Raw genomic sequence first — 14,617 nt, forward strand, 5'->3', positions numbered from 1 at the left:
CGAGAAATTAATTCCGTTGCATCCACGCTGGTAATTCGCGTCTTAAATCTCCTGTGAGCAGACAATTTTCATATTGGAATGTGAATTGCAAAATGATTGATTTGTGCTTTTTAGAGGTTTTATGGTTTTTTAAGTTCTTTACTGGAATTATTATTCCTAGATTTTTTTATATCCGACACGTTTTGTCTCTAAAACATTGATTATAAAAATTTAAATCGATTTATCGATTAACAAAATGTATACCATGCATAGCAAACTTCAAAGAATAACGTAATTGGATAATCAATAAATTATAATCGATAGCGTTTAAATGATGTACGGAAGCCTGTGTTAAATTTATATCATATTTAGTAAACAAATCGCTAAACAATTATAAGCCTATACAAGATAAAAATGGAAAAGTAACTCTTCTGTTCAGTACAACGTGCATGATGATTCGCGCTACAAGCTTGATACTCTTACATCTATGGTTTCCTCTCCTACAGTCAGAATTTACGTGTTATAATGCAAATCAAAATTACTGCAGTATTATTTTAGATAATTGTATCGATTATGTTAATGCGTACATAAAACAAAATGTCCAGTTCGATAAATTAACCTTGTTAACTAAATATACCCGAACACTTTCTTCGCCGTCGAACGTCATAATTAAAAAGCTGATTTGCAATTTTCCTGTTTTCATCATAGATATTCACAAATTGAAAACTTATAGCGAATATACTATACAGTCAAAACGTACTCTTATCAAGTGGACAGAAAAAAAGTATCTTAAAGTAATAGTAATGGAAGTAGTATATGAAACAAATATCGTAACACAACTCGAAGAGTACATTGAATTTTTAAACGATTTCACAATGTTTACAGTGCGATCCAAATGTCTCATATTTGTTATGACAAACAATAGAAAATCGTTAATAGATCTGTTGATATTTTTCAGACATAGTTGGGCATTTATGTACTTGGATATTACGGTTATTGAAATCGTTCAGCGGTATCAAACCATAACTTTACCAATAACTTCTAATACCGCAACTATTGATGTATCATTGCATCAATACAATCCCTTTGACGGCAATTATAAAGTAGAAAAATTTTCACCCGGAATCAACTTATTTGACTATAAGTTAAAACAGTTATACGGTTCGACACTTCGCGTATCAATTCTCGAAGAACCGCCGGACATCATGATACATCCGAATTATACTGGTGACGAAATTCTTAATGCATTATATGGTTATGAAGTTTCCTTAGCTACGATTTTAGCCGAAGCTTTAAATTTTTCATTTAAAATAGTCGTCGTAGCTGATAGCGATCTATTACTGGAAAGATTCAACGTAACCTACTACAAGTACGAAATGAATGCTCTCAAGAAAAACCTTATTGACTTTTCAATGGATCAGAAAACCCTCACAGGAAGAAGGCCTCTGCAGGAATATGAGCTTGAAATGAGTGATTTCATTAATCCTGAATCTTATCACATCCTTGTAAAGCAGTACACAACTAACGCATTCAATATGTTCGATCACTCAGCAATATTGATTGTGGTAGTTCTGATCTTTCTGATGGCGTTATTTTCAATTTTAACGCATCTCGTTTACGATGCGGACAATGTCTTCACTGTATTCAACATGATCAGAATCATGCTCGGGATTTCTATGCCTGAGAGACCCCACATCTCGACTCAAAAAATTCTGCTTCTATTCCTAACCTTTCTATCCATCCTTTTCACAACTCTGTTTCTGGAGAAGCTATTGGACTCGTACGTAGTACGCAAAACAGCCCCAGAGCTTCAAACTCTCCAGGACCTGTTAGACTCGGGTATCACACCGTTCCTCTACAAAAATTCGAAGGAAGTCATGGGCTCAAAAAATGACAGTTTACTCAACCAGTTAATAAAAGTTTCGCGAGATCTAGAAAGCCATGGCAGATTAGAAGATTGTCTGAAATCGTTAACGGCAGAGAACAATGATGTCAGAGGCTGTGAGATCAAACAATTCCCCGGTAAGTTGATGGCTAAGCGTTACTCCAAAAACAAGCGTGGTTGGATCCTGACTTTCGTAGAGGAACCTTTAGGGGCGGGTCACAACGTGATGGCCTTTGCCAGAGGATCACCTCTTGCCTCTAGGTTTCACCAAATCATACGACGATTACAAGAGGCGGGTGTGACGAGTTATTTGTACAGAGAAGCTGTCAAGAATTTCTCAGAAGATACGACCAATTTTTTAAACTGCAGAAGTTCTAAAGAGTCCGAGCAACTGAGCAATCTCTCCAGCTTCAAGTTGGCTTTCTCGCTTGGAACCAGCTACGCGCTTTCATGTCTTATTATGTTTATCGAGATGTTCTGGCTAAAATTCAAGAAGATTCGCCATGTGTTTTTCCCACGAATTTGAACTATATCCTTCAGTAAAAATGAAAGAAGAAACATTTCTTGAAGCCTGTTTTGCTTCGAGTGTCTAAATAACGTGGGAATAAACTGTCGCTTTGACTGCGTAAGAAGTCTTTGCTAGACGAAGACATGAAATTAATATTATAGAGTTGTTATGCACTGCTGAAACGGCACCTCCTCAATTTCGCCTAAACAGAAGCGATTTTCTTTCCTGCTGCAATGGCTTGCAAAACGATTCTCAACTATAGTCTAGTGGTTTGTGGTTTTCGAAGCTGCGTCAAAGGCACTTTGTGTGCGTCAACGGAAGAATAATTATGAAAATTCTGTATACCTCGAGTCGAATTTCGTGAGCGTTTGTATAAGACATGCATTGATGATTTAAAATAAAAAAAAAAAATAAGTCATACATTTTTTTGATACATCCGTACCTTACCCTCTGATAACAACCATCATGAAAATTACTATAACGATTCGAGTAACCGTCTCAAACACGCGCAGACTTCCGAACGCCCTACTCCTCCACGACTTTCTCTATCTCTCTCTCTCTCTCTCCCTCGCGCACATCCAGGAAAACAACGGATAGCCAGCATCGACTGTATACACATACATATAGACGTATAACCCACAGACAGAGAAATTCCGCGGCGGAGTTTCCCAAGCGCGCGGTTTTCGCGGTCGGGACGACGACTAGTCGCGTTGCGCAACGGCACACGATATCGCGATCGGGAGCATTGTTCCGCGTATAATAGGTCTTCGTAGTAGCTGGCGCGGATTAAGGCCGTTCCTCTGTGTGTATACATCAGCTCTCTGAATGATGGCGTTTTAAATTTGACGGATTTGATTGCTGCCGCGGCGCTGCGCTTCTGGGATTACTGTGATTTTCGCCCGGAGGCGTGATGAATCGTTTCGGAAGATATGCGCCGCGCACGGCTTTCCGAGCTCGATGGAATCACTTTCAATTTGTCTATTAGAATCGTAATAAAACGCGATGTGCTTCGCTCTGCATTACGAAAAGCATCGTCTTGATTAATGCCGACGATTTGCGTTATCGTTTTTACATATAGAAGCGTAACGTGTACACAATTTCTGCACGAGTATCCAATGAAATATGCATACGCGCGGTATGTAGACCGCGATGTACACGTGGATGCTTGTAAAATATTAAAATTTCGAAAGCACGTGCAGCTCGCTTAGCTATAATAACTCGGCGTCTATTTATAATATAGCCGAGGCTCGTTAGCGATCGATGCGTCTTGCAAAATTTTCTTCGCCACGACAATGTCCATACCTTCGTTATCGACCCAAGAATTAATTGCCTGTATATGTATACCGATGTTTCTCGCCCACGCGCGTATACGCCCAGAAAAATACGCGTCGGCGAGGGAAAAAAAGCGAAGAAATATTCGCGATAGCCCGTGCGCCTCTAGTCAAACGAGCGCGTAAACGCCGTGAAAAACAACTGCGTATTTTGGACTCTTTGAATCGACGCTCCAGTGATTTGAAAAAAACTCGCCCCCGATTTTGTTCGCAGCGGGTGAATATTATTTTTTTCCGCAGCCGGAGGAATTCGGCGGGCCGTCGAAGCGAGAAAAAATCTGCTCGCTATCTGCGCATAGCTCTGATGTGGGCGTGCGGGTACAATACATATAGTGTTGTTTTACTAGAATCAATGATACGAAAATATAGTATACGACCGAGCTATAGCGTTATTCGTTTGTGTATATACGCGGCTTATGGACCTTTTCGCTGCCGTGTGACTCTGTATGGACGTTTCGACAAAAAATGTATACCGATCTCTCGGATTGTTTCTTATTCACGGCGTTCTCTGTTTTTGTAATATAACGCGCAGTCATGATTATTCAGGGTTTTTTGGGAACACTTTTTTTGCCGATTTACGATCGGAGGGTTTGTACATTCAAACGGTTCAGCTTTGTATCGATTTGGATAGACGTAGATATTCGAGAGATCGTACGTTGCGATGTCGAAAGGATCTGGAGATCGATATACACAAGCTGTGCACTGACAGAAATTAATGTCGATCGTTTAATCGGATCTAATCCATACTTGATGAATCACCGGACGATAAATCATGTATTCACATTTATGTAATTGAAATGTACTTTCACCCTGTAAAAATGTTAAATTATACGTGTGGCTTACAGCGCGAGACTAATGGAATCGCGTGTGGATATAACGCTTAGCTCGAAGGCTCCGCGACTCGAAATCTCCGTCATTAAAAATTTCGAAAACTCCTCGATTTTCGAAAACAAACTCACAATGCGGAGACTCTGTCATTAATTACCGGTACGAGCATTGACGTAAAACGAGAAAATCGAAAGTGTGTAATTATCTGTAACTCGTGTAAGTGATATAAATGAAAACGTCAAATCTTATAACGTCAGTACAGTAATATACCGCGATTTCGATTAAGCTCGCCTCGAATTCGAAAACTCGAAAGTCCGCTTAAAATCGTCTGCTAAAAGCCCTGGCAAACTTCAAACCAAAATCTCTGTCTCACCGGCGAACGGCAGTAGCATCCCACTGGCGCTGGTCACGATGAGTATCGATTGCAGCAACTTCATCTCTGCGGCTGGCCACACGAACGGACGCGCGAAATCCTCGGGACCACTACTTAGGATCTCCCTGCCTATCTCTATCTACTCCTCCTCGTTCTTTACTTTTTTTCCTCTCAAGACTCGGATCTTCGAGGCTGGCCGATACGCGCTATTGCCCAATCGCGTGTGATTACGTCACCAGTGACGTAAACACTGTCATCCCGCGCTGCTGGACATCGCACAACACAGCACACGTGCACACAGAGCCAAGGAGTAACAAAAAAAAAACACACTCGCGACGGTATACACCTCTGTGTGCGCACAGATCGTCGCCGGGTGAAAGACTGACTGTCCCGAGAAGTCGTCTCGTTCGCGGTGTATAGCGAGAAAGAAAGAGAGAGAGAAGAAAGCGGTGGGGGTATGGGGCCCCGAGAGTGAGAGGGGCCTCACTCGCTGGTGGGGGTCAGCGTTTGTTGTTGTTGAGGATAGCAGCAGTCAAGTGGGGAACTGGGTCAGTGTGACTTGTGTGAGCTCGAGCGTATGGCTATATATGCGTGTGTATGCGTGCGAGCTCGTGTGAATGACCCGGGCATTGTGTGCGAGTGCGATTTTTCGCGGGATTATCGCGCGAAGCTGTGCTGCGCTATTCTTACTCGGATGGAACGATCATCGTTATACTGTTTTATTCCGCATAAACGTCAGCCTGATGAATCTTAAATCCTCGCTAATGTCTCTATGAGCGATGATCGGCATATTAAACGTTCAGCCATTATCTGTTACAGCTGTCTCGTAAACGAGAGTTTTTTATTTCACTCCCGCGCACGGGCGAGACAATACTCCGCGAGCAAAAAGCCGATTCTCACTCGTGTGTTTGCCCATCGCTCGTCTAATGAGCTTCGGACGAAAAAGGCGCCGAGAGCCGGCGAAAGGGAGAGGGATAGCACGTCGACTTGCGAAACTGGGTATACAGATACACTCCAGAGGCGTCATTATAATATAAGTGCATTACTTATGGAGGTGTTATAAATGAGAAAAGCCATAAGCTCGGTGGATCGTGAGGGAGTGAATTTAGTTCCCTCGTGGCTTAGGAAACGTTGCACGTTAGATAATCCAGATGATTCGCGTGTGAGAATGCAATGAGCGACCAGGTTCATTGCGAATATGGACAGAGTCGACTTAGAAAGTCCCGGTTATATGTCTGTGTTCCCCGAAAATTTTTCTTCCGCGGATTCATAGACCTTTTCATGCTTCGAGAAAAAAGTTTAATTCAAATAATGAATATCGTAACCATTACCAATAACTAACAAGCTTTTTCGGATTTTCAGACGCTGACCAGCAAGGTGGTCTGCCCGGAGGTGACGAAGCAGACCCAGGCAGTGGAGAACCAAATAACTCGTCACTTCGTACACCTCCACGGAGTTCTGCAGAATTTGGAACAGGAGATGAGAGACAAGTTGCGAGAGCAGCGTATGAGCCTACAGCGCGACGTCGAAGAGTTCAGAAGTACACTGGCCACTGAGGGGGAAAAATTGAATTCGGCGTGTGCGGTGAGCTTTCGAAAAATTTCAATCGGCGTTGTTAGAATTTTCGTTGATATTTCATAACTTATCCGAGCAACTTTCGTTTTCAGCTAGCAGCGCGCGCTGAAGCAAACTGCGGCAGAGTGAACCTCCAGAAACTGACTGAAAAGCTGCTGGAACTCGCCGATACGCCGTGTCATGTTTTGCCGACGGAGGAGTACAAGGAAGAAATAAAGTACGATTAAACGTTCGATTATTGTTGCACCGGTATACTATTTACAATTTCCTTGGTTTCATCTCTGAATTTCATTGCAGGATAGAGGTGGACTCTTCGGTGTTCAACAGCATAAGGCAACACATACAGCTTCAGATACCGGACGTACCGCGTTTCCACTTGGTAAAGACCTACGACCTGCCCGAGGACTACGAATTGGAGCCGTTGCCTCAGGCTAACGAAACCATAAGTAATTAAGATTTGACTTCTCTCTCTATTTTTTTTTATTGTCTCTCGTGAATCGTTGTACGCCAACGAACAAAAGGGAAGATCGAAAATGCAAGCGATCTGCATTTCAATTTTCGAGGCCCGCGGCGAAGGGACATTTGCATGCCAGAAGCCGTGGAATGTAAAGAGCGATATTGCCTCGATGAAATTTCGTAATTAATTCAGCGGAGCTCTGCCGCGCGGTCGAGACACGGAATTGATTTATTTTTTGAAAGATAGATTGTTCGTTCAAGGGTATATTCTGCAATTTGACGAAGCGATTTTGATAGGTCATTCGAGTGCATTATCAAACGATTATTCTAATCAGTTACAGAGTCGAGCTTCAGACTGAGCTCGCAGAGGGACGTCTCGTCTCCCGCGCTGTCGATCCAGTCTCGCAGCTCGTCTCCGTCGCTTAACGAGTCCAAGACACCTGAACCATCTAGTCTGGAGAAAGGTATGTTGCTTTTTAGAAATAATTTTCTTTTTCTTATACGATCATTACATTTTGTTCGTTGAAGGGTGTAAGGAACACGTAGAGATGACCAACTTGGTGGATCCAACGGAGTTTTACGTTCAGAGGAGGAGCACTCGAAGAATTCTCGAGGAACTCGAAGCCGATATAGTCAAGTTCATAGAGAGCGATCCACCGAAGCCTGAAGTAATCCTTTTGAGTAAGCGTGAATCGTATTTTCTCCATTATATGTCAACAGCTGTACTTATAAATAATTTGTCAAAAAATACTAAAATCCCTGAAACCCCTTCGCAGATAGCCTGTACGTGGTACATGATCGCTCAAATAATAAGTGGATTCGTGGTCGTGTGATCAGCGTCCAGGATGGATCGCCAACTACCTACGAGGTCTTGTACATTGATTACGGCTACAAAGAGTCAGGCTTGACGCTCGACTCAATAAAATGTGCTAAGCCGCAGTTCAACATTGAGCCCGGACTGGCAGTGCGATGTAGCCTCGCTGAAATTGCTCCCATCGAAGGCAACGAATGGGACGACGAAGTGATCCACAGATTTTCTGACATGGCTAAAAACTCGTAAGTTGTCGAGATTTATCGACCGGGCAAGTTTTATTATCCGTAGTTCAGTAATTAATTTTCAAATTTTTTTCAGTGAGCTTACCATACATGTTCTTAATGTCGACGAAACTGTCCACATCGTTGAATTGATAGGCTTCGGCAACAATAATGGGATGACCGTGTCGTTCCGTGACTGGCTTATAGACGTAAAACTCGCCAAGCCTACAACTTTTTACAAACTGAAGGTACGTATGGTAATGTGAAATTTTTGAACGCAATCATTGATGCGCGATCTGTTTTGACAGAGAATGAACCCCTTGTCAGCTCACCAGTTTTACCAGGACGAACTTCCACTGAATAAATACACCAAAGTGGAAATTTCTTTCATCGAATCTCCGAATAGTATATACGTAAAAAAGGTAGTGTACTGGTAATATTTTTAAGTTTATACAACATTTTGTTGATTGCCATCGTCTTATATTTTTTGTCCGTGACATTTTAGGTACATCAAGAAAAATACTATCAAGATATTATGCATCAGTTCAATCATCAGTACAGTAAACTTCAACAAAAAGAAGACCTCACTATCAAACTTCCAGAATATGGTAAACTCTCGTATATAATATCATTGATAACGACCCGATAAAATAAAATTGATTGTGATAAAATTTTATCCTAGGGGACAAGGTCACTTTAAAAGAAAACAAAGTTTGGAGAAGAGGAATCATCACTAATATTCGCCACAAGGAATCGAAAGTCGAAGTTTTTTTAGTTGACATTGGGTCTACGCAACTAGTGCCTTACGATCAACTGAAACGTTTGCCCAATCGTTTTTGTAACTGGAGTGCTCAGGTACACTATTTATACTGTTTTATATTAAAAACACAATTTATTTTATAAAAATGAAATCATCTTGAAAAATAATTGTTCATCTTAGGTAATGAAGGTATCGCTCCTGGATATAAAACCCATCGATGGCGTAGAATGGAATCTAGAAGTAACTAATTTTCTTAAAACTAATTTGGAAGGTCGTCAAGTAACCGTCATACCTTTTTTGAAAACAGAAAAAACTTTTAACGTTTGCATGTATGTTGACCGTGACATAAATATAAACGCTCTTCTCGTTTCGAAAAGCTTCGCCCAGAGCACTGGACTTCGGTAAGTTACCCACTGTATCTGAAAGCCAACATCAAATAACCACCACTTTTATATTTTTAGTTCAAAGCGTGAAGTTCTCGATAAAGACATCGGCATCCCTCAGAAAAATCGTAAGAAAGATAAAAAGAATGCAAAGGCTGTAAAAGGAATTGCAACTTCCGCTTCCTCAAAGCCAAAGAAAGAAACGGTGCAACGTGTTGAAGAGAGCGACCCCTACAAGGTCCGGGTCTCTATCAACAAAATAATTTCACCCGATATTATTTATGTGTCAGACTGCTCGAATCGTGAAAGTTATAATACGATGACAGCTGAGATGCAAAAGTTCTACAAGTCAAAAAAAGGCAGAGTACAGGGCCCCCTCGACTCTAACTGGGTCTATTGTGTGTACTCCCGCAAAGACAAACAATTTTGTCGAGCCCAACTACTCGATACATCTGAGTCTGGTCCAAGCATTGTCAAAATGACGCTTGTTGATTTGGCAGAAGTAGAAGACATACCCCTCGACGAAATCCAACCACTTGAACCCCGATTCATAGACACTCCTAAGTACCAATTCAAGGTTCGATTGGCGGGTATCGAACCCTGCGGTGGATCGAAAGATTGGCAATCGTCGTCCTGTCAGAAGCTAAAGGACATCATTCATGATACTGGAGATTTCAAATATTACATCACGCTAATTGTACATATCTCGATGTTTTTTGTTGCACTAGTATGAAATTATTTTTCAACTAATCAATATTACTTGTTACAGGAGGATTCTGGCCCCAAAGATCCTATGCCTGTCGAGTTATTTATAACGCGGAAAGTCTTTGTCGGACCGATCAATCCGGAGAGAAAGGAAACTTTCTCGGTAGCTCGTTGTTTGATTGATCATGGATTGGCATTGCCTATTAGAGGGTGTGTATTGAATACAATTAAAATTACTTGAATTTATTTACCCATATTTCAATTTCATTTCGATGATGATTCTATTATAGTTTTAATATGAAAAACGAAGAATTAAAAGAGTTGGCCATTGAACTGAAGAAAAAATTGCAGTTTGGCAATTCGCATTACGACAATACAAGACAACTATCTGACATTAGCAATACGATAATCGAGGAAGAACCAATTCTTGATAATGATAGTAACAGCAATTCAACTACTGGTTTACAGAACGTCGAGGATGTAGAGAAGGAAGAAATCGTGGATGTTTCAGGCGAATCCACGCCTCTGCCGCCGAAAGTAGTCGACTGGATTGAACCTGCGCACATTCAGGAGACTATCTTTCATGCCAATATTACATATGTTGATTGGGATGGCAATGTGTACTTCCATCCGGATACCAACGAGTGTACGTAAATTTTGTATATCCAATGAAAGTACTGTTTGATCATCACCATCATCATAGTGTTGAAATCTGCATTAAAAAAGAAAAGCTAATAAATTTAATTTCACCTGTAATAACTTTAATAAATTTTAGTAACCCGTTGTACATTGAAATTGTAATGAATGTTTATTATTATTATTTTTTTTTATTTTAAGACAAGTATTGCTTAATCTTTAAATTATAGTACAGAAAGAAAAGTTTGACAACTATTTACGGTTCTTGATTTTTATTTTAGACAAAGATACCTTACAGTATATTAGTGACACGTTATTCAAACACTACAATAACAGATCAATCAAGAAATACGATTACAAATGGGAAGTAGGTGATCTGTGTATTGCGAGCTTCCATGCAGACAAAAAATGGTATAGAGGAAGGGTGACGCAAGTTGTAAGTCAGCAAATTGTAATGGTAAGTATGCAAACTTTTAAAAATAAACGATAATTTTTATTCCAAAAGTTCAATTATACACCCGTGTAATGTGGTACAAATCGTTTCTCATTTTTCGCGATACGTTATTCTAGGTATTATTTGTTGACTATGGCAATATTGAAGAATGTTCCGTAGGCTCTCTCAAAAAGCGAATTATTTTAGAGCACATACCTATTCAGTGCACTAAAGCCCGAATAGTCGGCATCAACCCGGTAAGAATCTATAATCGTTTTATATTGTTGATAACTTAAACACTTAAAAAGTGTTTTCTAATCAAATATTTCTATTGCAGATAAACAGAAAGTGGAAAGAATCTGATTTGGACATTATTCATGCTGCTACTGTCTCACAACCATGCCGAATCAAAATTGTTACCAGACCACCGAATCCATGGAAGGTAAGACAATTCTCTTATTTGATCATTACTTTACGAAAAACAAACTTGAAAAAGAAATTGTTTTTACTTTTCTTTTCGTACTCCAGGTTGCTGTATGGGTAAAGCCTTCTGATTATTCGACCTTTTTTCCTCTACCTTGGTATCTCAAGAATAAAACTACAGTGAGCAACATTGAAATAGATAACAGCATCCTTTATTGTCAGGATGATGAGAATTTTCAGAAGGAAAATTACAAACCGATTCAGTCGGTGAAAACAAATGAAAAAATTATTATTTCTATTAATAGCGAAGATTCTAGCGAGTCGTCAATTGACGAGGAAGACTCAGAGTTGGCTATGAGCAATAGCGGAAGTAGTGTAGAATCAGTTGTTGTCTTTGGCGAGATCCCAGATAACTGTTCTCTCAATATGCCGAAGAACTCTGAGTTGTCACCGGAAATAACAATGCGGATGAACCATTTCAACAGGTCAACTTCTGTCAATAACTCCCGCAGGTAGAAATACAACATTTGTATCATTTTTTTCTGTACATTATTTACCTTGTACGATGTAGTTGCAGTCCGACCGTCGATTCGCGAAATGACAGTTTCAGCGAGGAAATCGACGAAAAAGTACTCTCTGGTAACTCGATCTACCTGAAAATTAATGGTAACAGCAACATCGATTTTGAAACTGAGAGTGTGAAAAGTGAGGCTTTGATGTACGACTCAAAAAATGGCCATATGGTAGCTTCAACGCCTTTAAACACCACTTACCAAGATATTGATACTGAATTCATTTTTGGGCCTATTGATTTTTCGATGTACGAAATCACTACGATGGAAATTTCTGTCTCGACTATGTTCTCGGACAAAAGTTTTTCCGGTTACATTCTGCAGACTACAAATGAAGTAAGTTACTGTACTATCATACAAAGTTAAAAAAATTATGAGTATTGTTTGTTTTTTAAGGAACTTAATCAGTGGATTAAAAAAGCATCGGAATTGCACGAACAGATAAATAAGTTTGCAGAAAAACAACCGATACTTGAGATAGAATTAGGTAATGTGAAATTTTTTACTTATAAATACCCAAATGGCTCCTAAGATTAATTATATAATTTAAAATATATTTATGAACCCAGAAAAGAACTGTATTGTAAAATATAAAGACGAGATGTGGTATCGAGCACATATCGTAAAAAAAGTGGATAATGAATCTGGTCATGGCGTTTGTGTTGAATTAGTTGACTTTGGTAACCGCTTCTATGTATTTGATGAACTTAGGTCAGTAATTCAGGGAAGTTATGAAACAGAACAATATATTATTATACTTAATATCGAAATATCTTTGTTTAGCTTGCGTACTACTAAAGATGAATGGCTACAGATACCAATGATGGGTATTCGCTTCAGACTGTCGGATATTAAGTTTGATGAAACAAAGGAATTGAAAGATTTGCATAGGGCTGTGATGAAGGTTATAGGGCGAAATCATAAATTCACAGCTGTTATAAAGGTAATTAAAATACCAAAATATTAGCAACAAGAATGAGTTGTATATATTTTATAGCATCTGCCTGCCCTAAGTCCGCTATGTCACAACTATCCGTGACATAAACAGTCCTTTATGGCACCGTGCTTTATCGTCCTCGCCACGCTCGGACGCTAACCGCACGGTGGAGTACAGGACTGACATAGCGGACTTAGAGCAGGCAGATGCTTTAAAATGGTATAAGATACTTGCGACTCAAATCGACCCATTATTACACGGCGTGTAATAATGGGCAGTTTAAGTCACATGTATCGTAATATATTAATACGATACTCTTAACTTAAATGGTTCAGTTTTACACGGCGCTTAGTGCCCTCGCTACGTGTAAAAAGCACCGTGTAAAAAGAACCATTTAAGTCACATGTTCGTAATTTACTATTAACGAATCTTATTTTGCAGAATCATGGACCCATACTTGATTTAGAGTTGTATTGGGATAAAGGCTGTAAAGAATCAATCTTTACTCAAATGTTTAAAAGTGGAGCACTGGAAATTCTTAATATGTCGGTAGATTAAATCATTATCATTCAAATATATAAACAACACTATACGTTTCTTATTAAAAAGAAATCAAGATTTTTAATTAATTTTAAACTATTTGAATTTTTATCTTGCTATCATTAGCAATATTAGTTAGAAATAAATAATTATTAACCAGCCTAACAACGCTAAATTATAAAGCATTACAGGTTTTAAAACGACTATTCTAATATTTCTAAAAATGAGACACTTTTTTACATCCATAACCGTTTCTTTTTTGGTAAGTTCCAAAAAACCTTATGGCGATAAGTATTAAAATTATTTGTTTCTACGTTTTTACAACCACATATAATAATTAATAGGTGTTGTCAACATTATTGTTTCAAAAATTCCTTTTTTCTTGTTTCAAACTCTTTTGCTTCGTAAAGTATACGCAGCATAAATTATTTATGTAATCAACTTGTAAATGCAAGTGTTAAAGTAAATTAATTTGAATAAACACAAATCAACTTGTATAACAAATTCTTCACAATATAATGAACTTTAACTGATTATCAATTAAATGTATCAATTATCATACTATAATATATATATATTTTTTATATAGAAAGTAATGTTCCAAGGAGATAAAACGAATTATTAAATACTTATTGACTTCATAGAGTGATTAATACGTTATAAATAATGAAATCCTGTCACTGTGCTAATTAATTTACAAAAATACAATAGTTATAAACTACAATCGTGTTAATTTATATAAAAACTTATATGATTTCAATAACAAATACTTCAGCGATACATTTTTTGCATATTTTCTATATAATGAAAAACTCTAACACTTGCAGAAAACTATACGTTTGTTTGTCAAACAATAAGTTAAAATCAAGTCTTATGTTTACAATGATGTCAGTTCAATTATAATTGCTTACTTTATAATATATAAGATAATCTATATCTAAAGTTTTATATGTATTTTAAGTATATTAAAGATTATAAATAAAATGTTATCTTAATAAGAAAATTGTTTATATTTTGATTCTACCAAAATGCACTGGAACGACCAAGTAGAGGTTGTAGTGCAAGCTTTATTGCACTGTATATAATACTAAACTGTACGTTGCACTCCAATCATTTGAAATGTTGTTGATTTATCTTAAAAGAAATTATCTTGAGTCATTTTTAAACTAATAAAAATAATTTCACAAAAAAAATATTTTTTTCAAACATCACCTAAATCTACATTCTAAATAATTATTTTATTTATTAGGTATGGAAA

At 38.4% G+C, this 14,617-nt stretch overlaps 2 protein-coding genes across 2 annotated transcripts in view; one reads left to right on the top strand and one right to left on the bottom strand.

The window, feature by feature from the left end:
- LOC103317309 overlaps positions 1 to 5,431 on the bottom strand; it is a 60,732-nt gene extending 55,301 nt beyond the window's left edge. Inside the window, exon 1 of the mRNA XM_008214863.2 lies at positions 4,905 to 5,431. Coding sequence (XP_008213085.1) covers positions 4,905 to 4,968 — 64 coding nt within the window. The 5' untranslated portion in view covers positions 4,969 to 5,431. The remainder of the gene's footprint in view (positions 1 to 4,904) is intronic.
- LOC100678249 (RING finger protein 17) overlaps positions 1 to 14,357 on the top strand; it is a 191,401-nt gene extending 177,044 nt beyond the window's left edge. Inside the window, exons 6-28 of the mRNA XM_031921740.1 lie at positions 6,267 to 6,488; positions 6,572 to 6,696; positions 6,777 to 6,925; positions 7,271 to 7,399; positions 7,464 to 7,616; positions 7,712 to 7,991; positions 8,068 to 8,218; positions 8,279 to 8,392; positions 8,476 to 8,578; positions 8,653 to 8,825; positions 8,911 to 9,131; positions 9,192 to 9,810; positions 9,883 to 10,028; positions 10,109 to 10,464; positions 10,736 to 10,911; positions 11,025 to 11,144; positions 11,225 to 11,329; positions 11,416 to 11,822; positions 11,882 to 12,218; positions 12,279 to 12,369; positions 12,452 to 12,593; positions 12,666 to 12,825; positions 13,261 to 14,357. Of these exons, the coding sequence (XP_031777600.1) occupies positions 6,267 to 6,488; positions 6,572 to 6,696; positions 6,777 to 6,925; positions 7,271 to 7,399; positions 7,464 to 7,616; positions 7,712 to 7,991; positions 8,068 to 8,218; positions 8,279 to 8,392; positions 8,476 to 8,578; positions 8,653 to 8,825; positions 8,911 to 9,131; positions 9,192 to 9,810; positions 9,883 to 10,028; positions 10,109 to 10,464; positions 10,736 to 10,911; positions 11,025 to 11,144; positions 11,225 to 11,329; positions 11,416 to 11,822; positions 11,882 to 12,218; positions 12,279 to 12,369; positions 12,452 to 12,593; positions 12,666 to 12,825; positions 13,261 to 13,377 (4,596 nt within the window). The 3' untranslated portion in view covers positions 13,378 to 14,357. The remainder of the gene's footprint in view (positions 1 to 6,266; positions 6,489 to 6,571; positions 6,697 to 6,776; positions 6,926 to 7,270; positions 7,400 to 7,463; positions 7,617 to 7,711; positions 7,992 to 8,067; positions 8,219 to 8,278; positions 8,393 to 8,475; positions 8,579 to 8,652; positions 8,826 to 8,910; positions 9,132 to 9,191; positions 9,811 to 9,882; positions 10,029 to 10,108; positions 10,465 to 10,735; positions 10,912 to 11,024; positions 11,145 to 11,224; positions 11,330 to 11,415; positions 11,823 to 11,881; positions 12,219 to 12,278; positions 12,370 to 12,451; positions 12,594 to 12,665; positions 12,826 to 13,260) is intronic.
- Positions 14,358 to 14,617: the final 260 nt, after the last annotated feature.

Source organism: Nasonia vitripennis, chromosome 1, assembly GCF_009193385.2.
Source record: "Nasonia vitripennis strain AsymCx chromosome 1, Nvit_psr_1.1, whole genome shotgun sequence".
NCBI classification, from domain to species: Eukaryota; Metazoa; Arthropoda; class Insecta; order Hymenoptera; family Pteromalidae; genus Nasonia; species Nasonia vitripennis.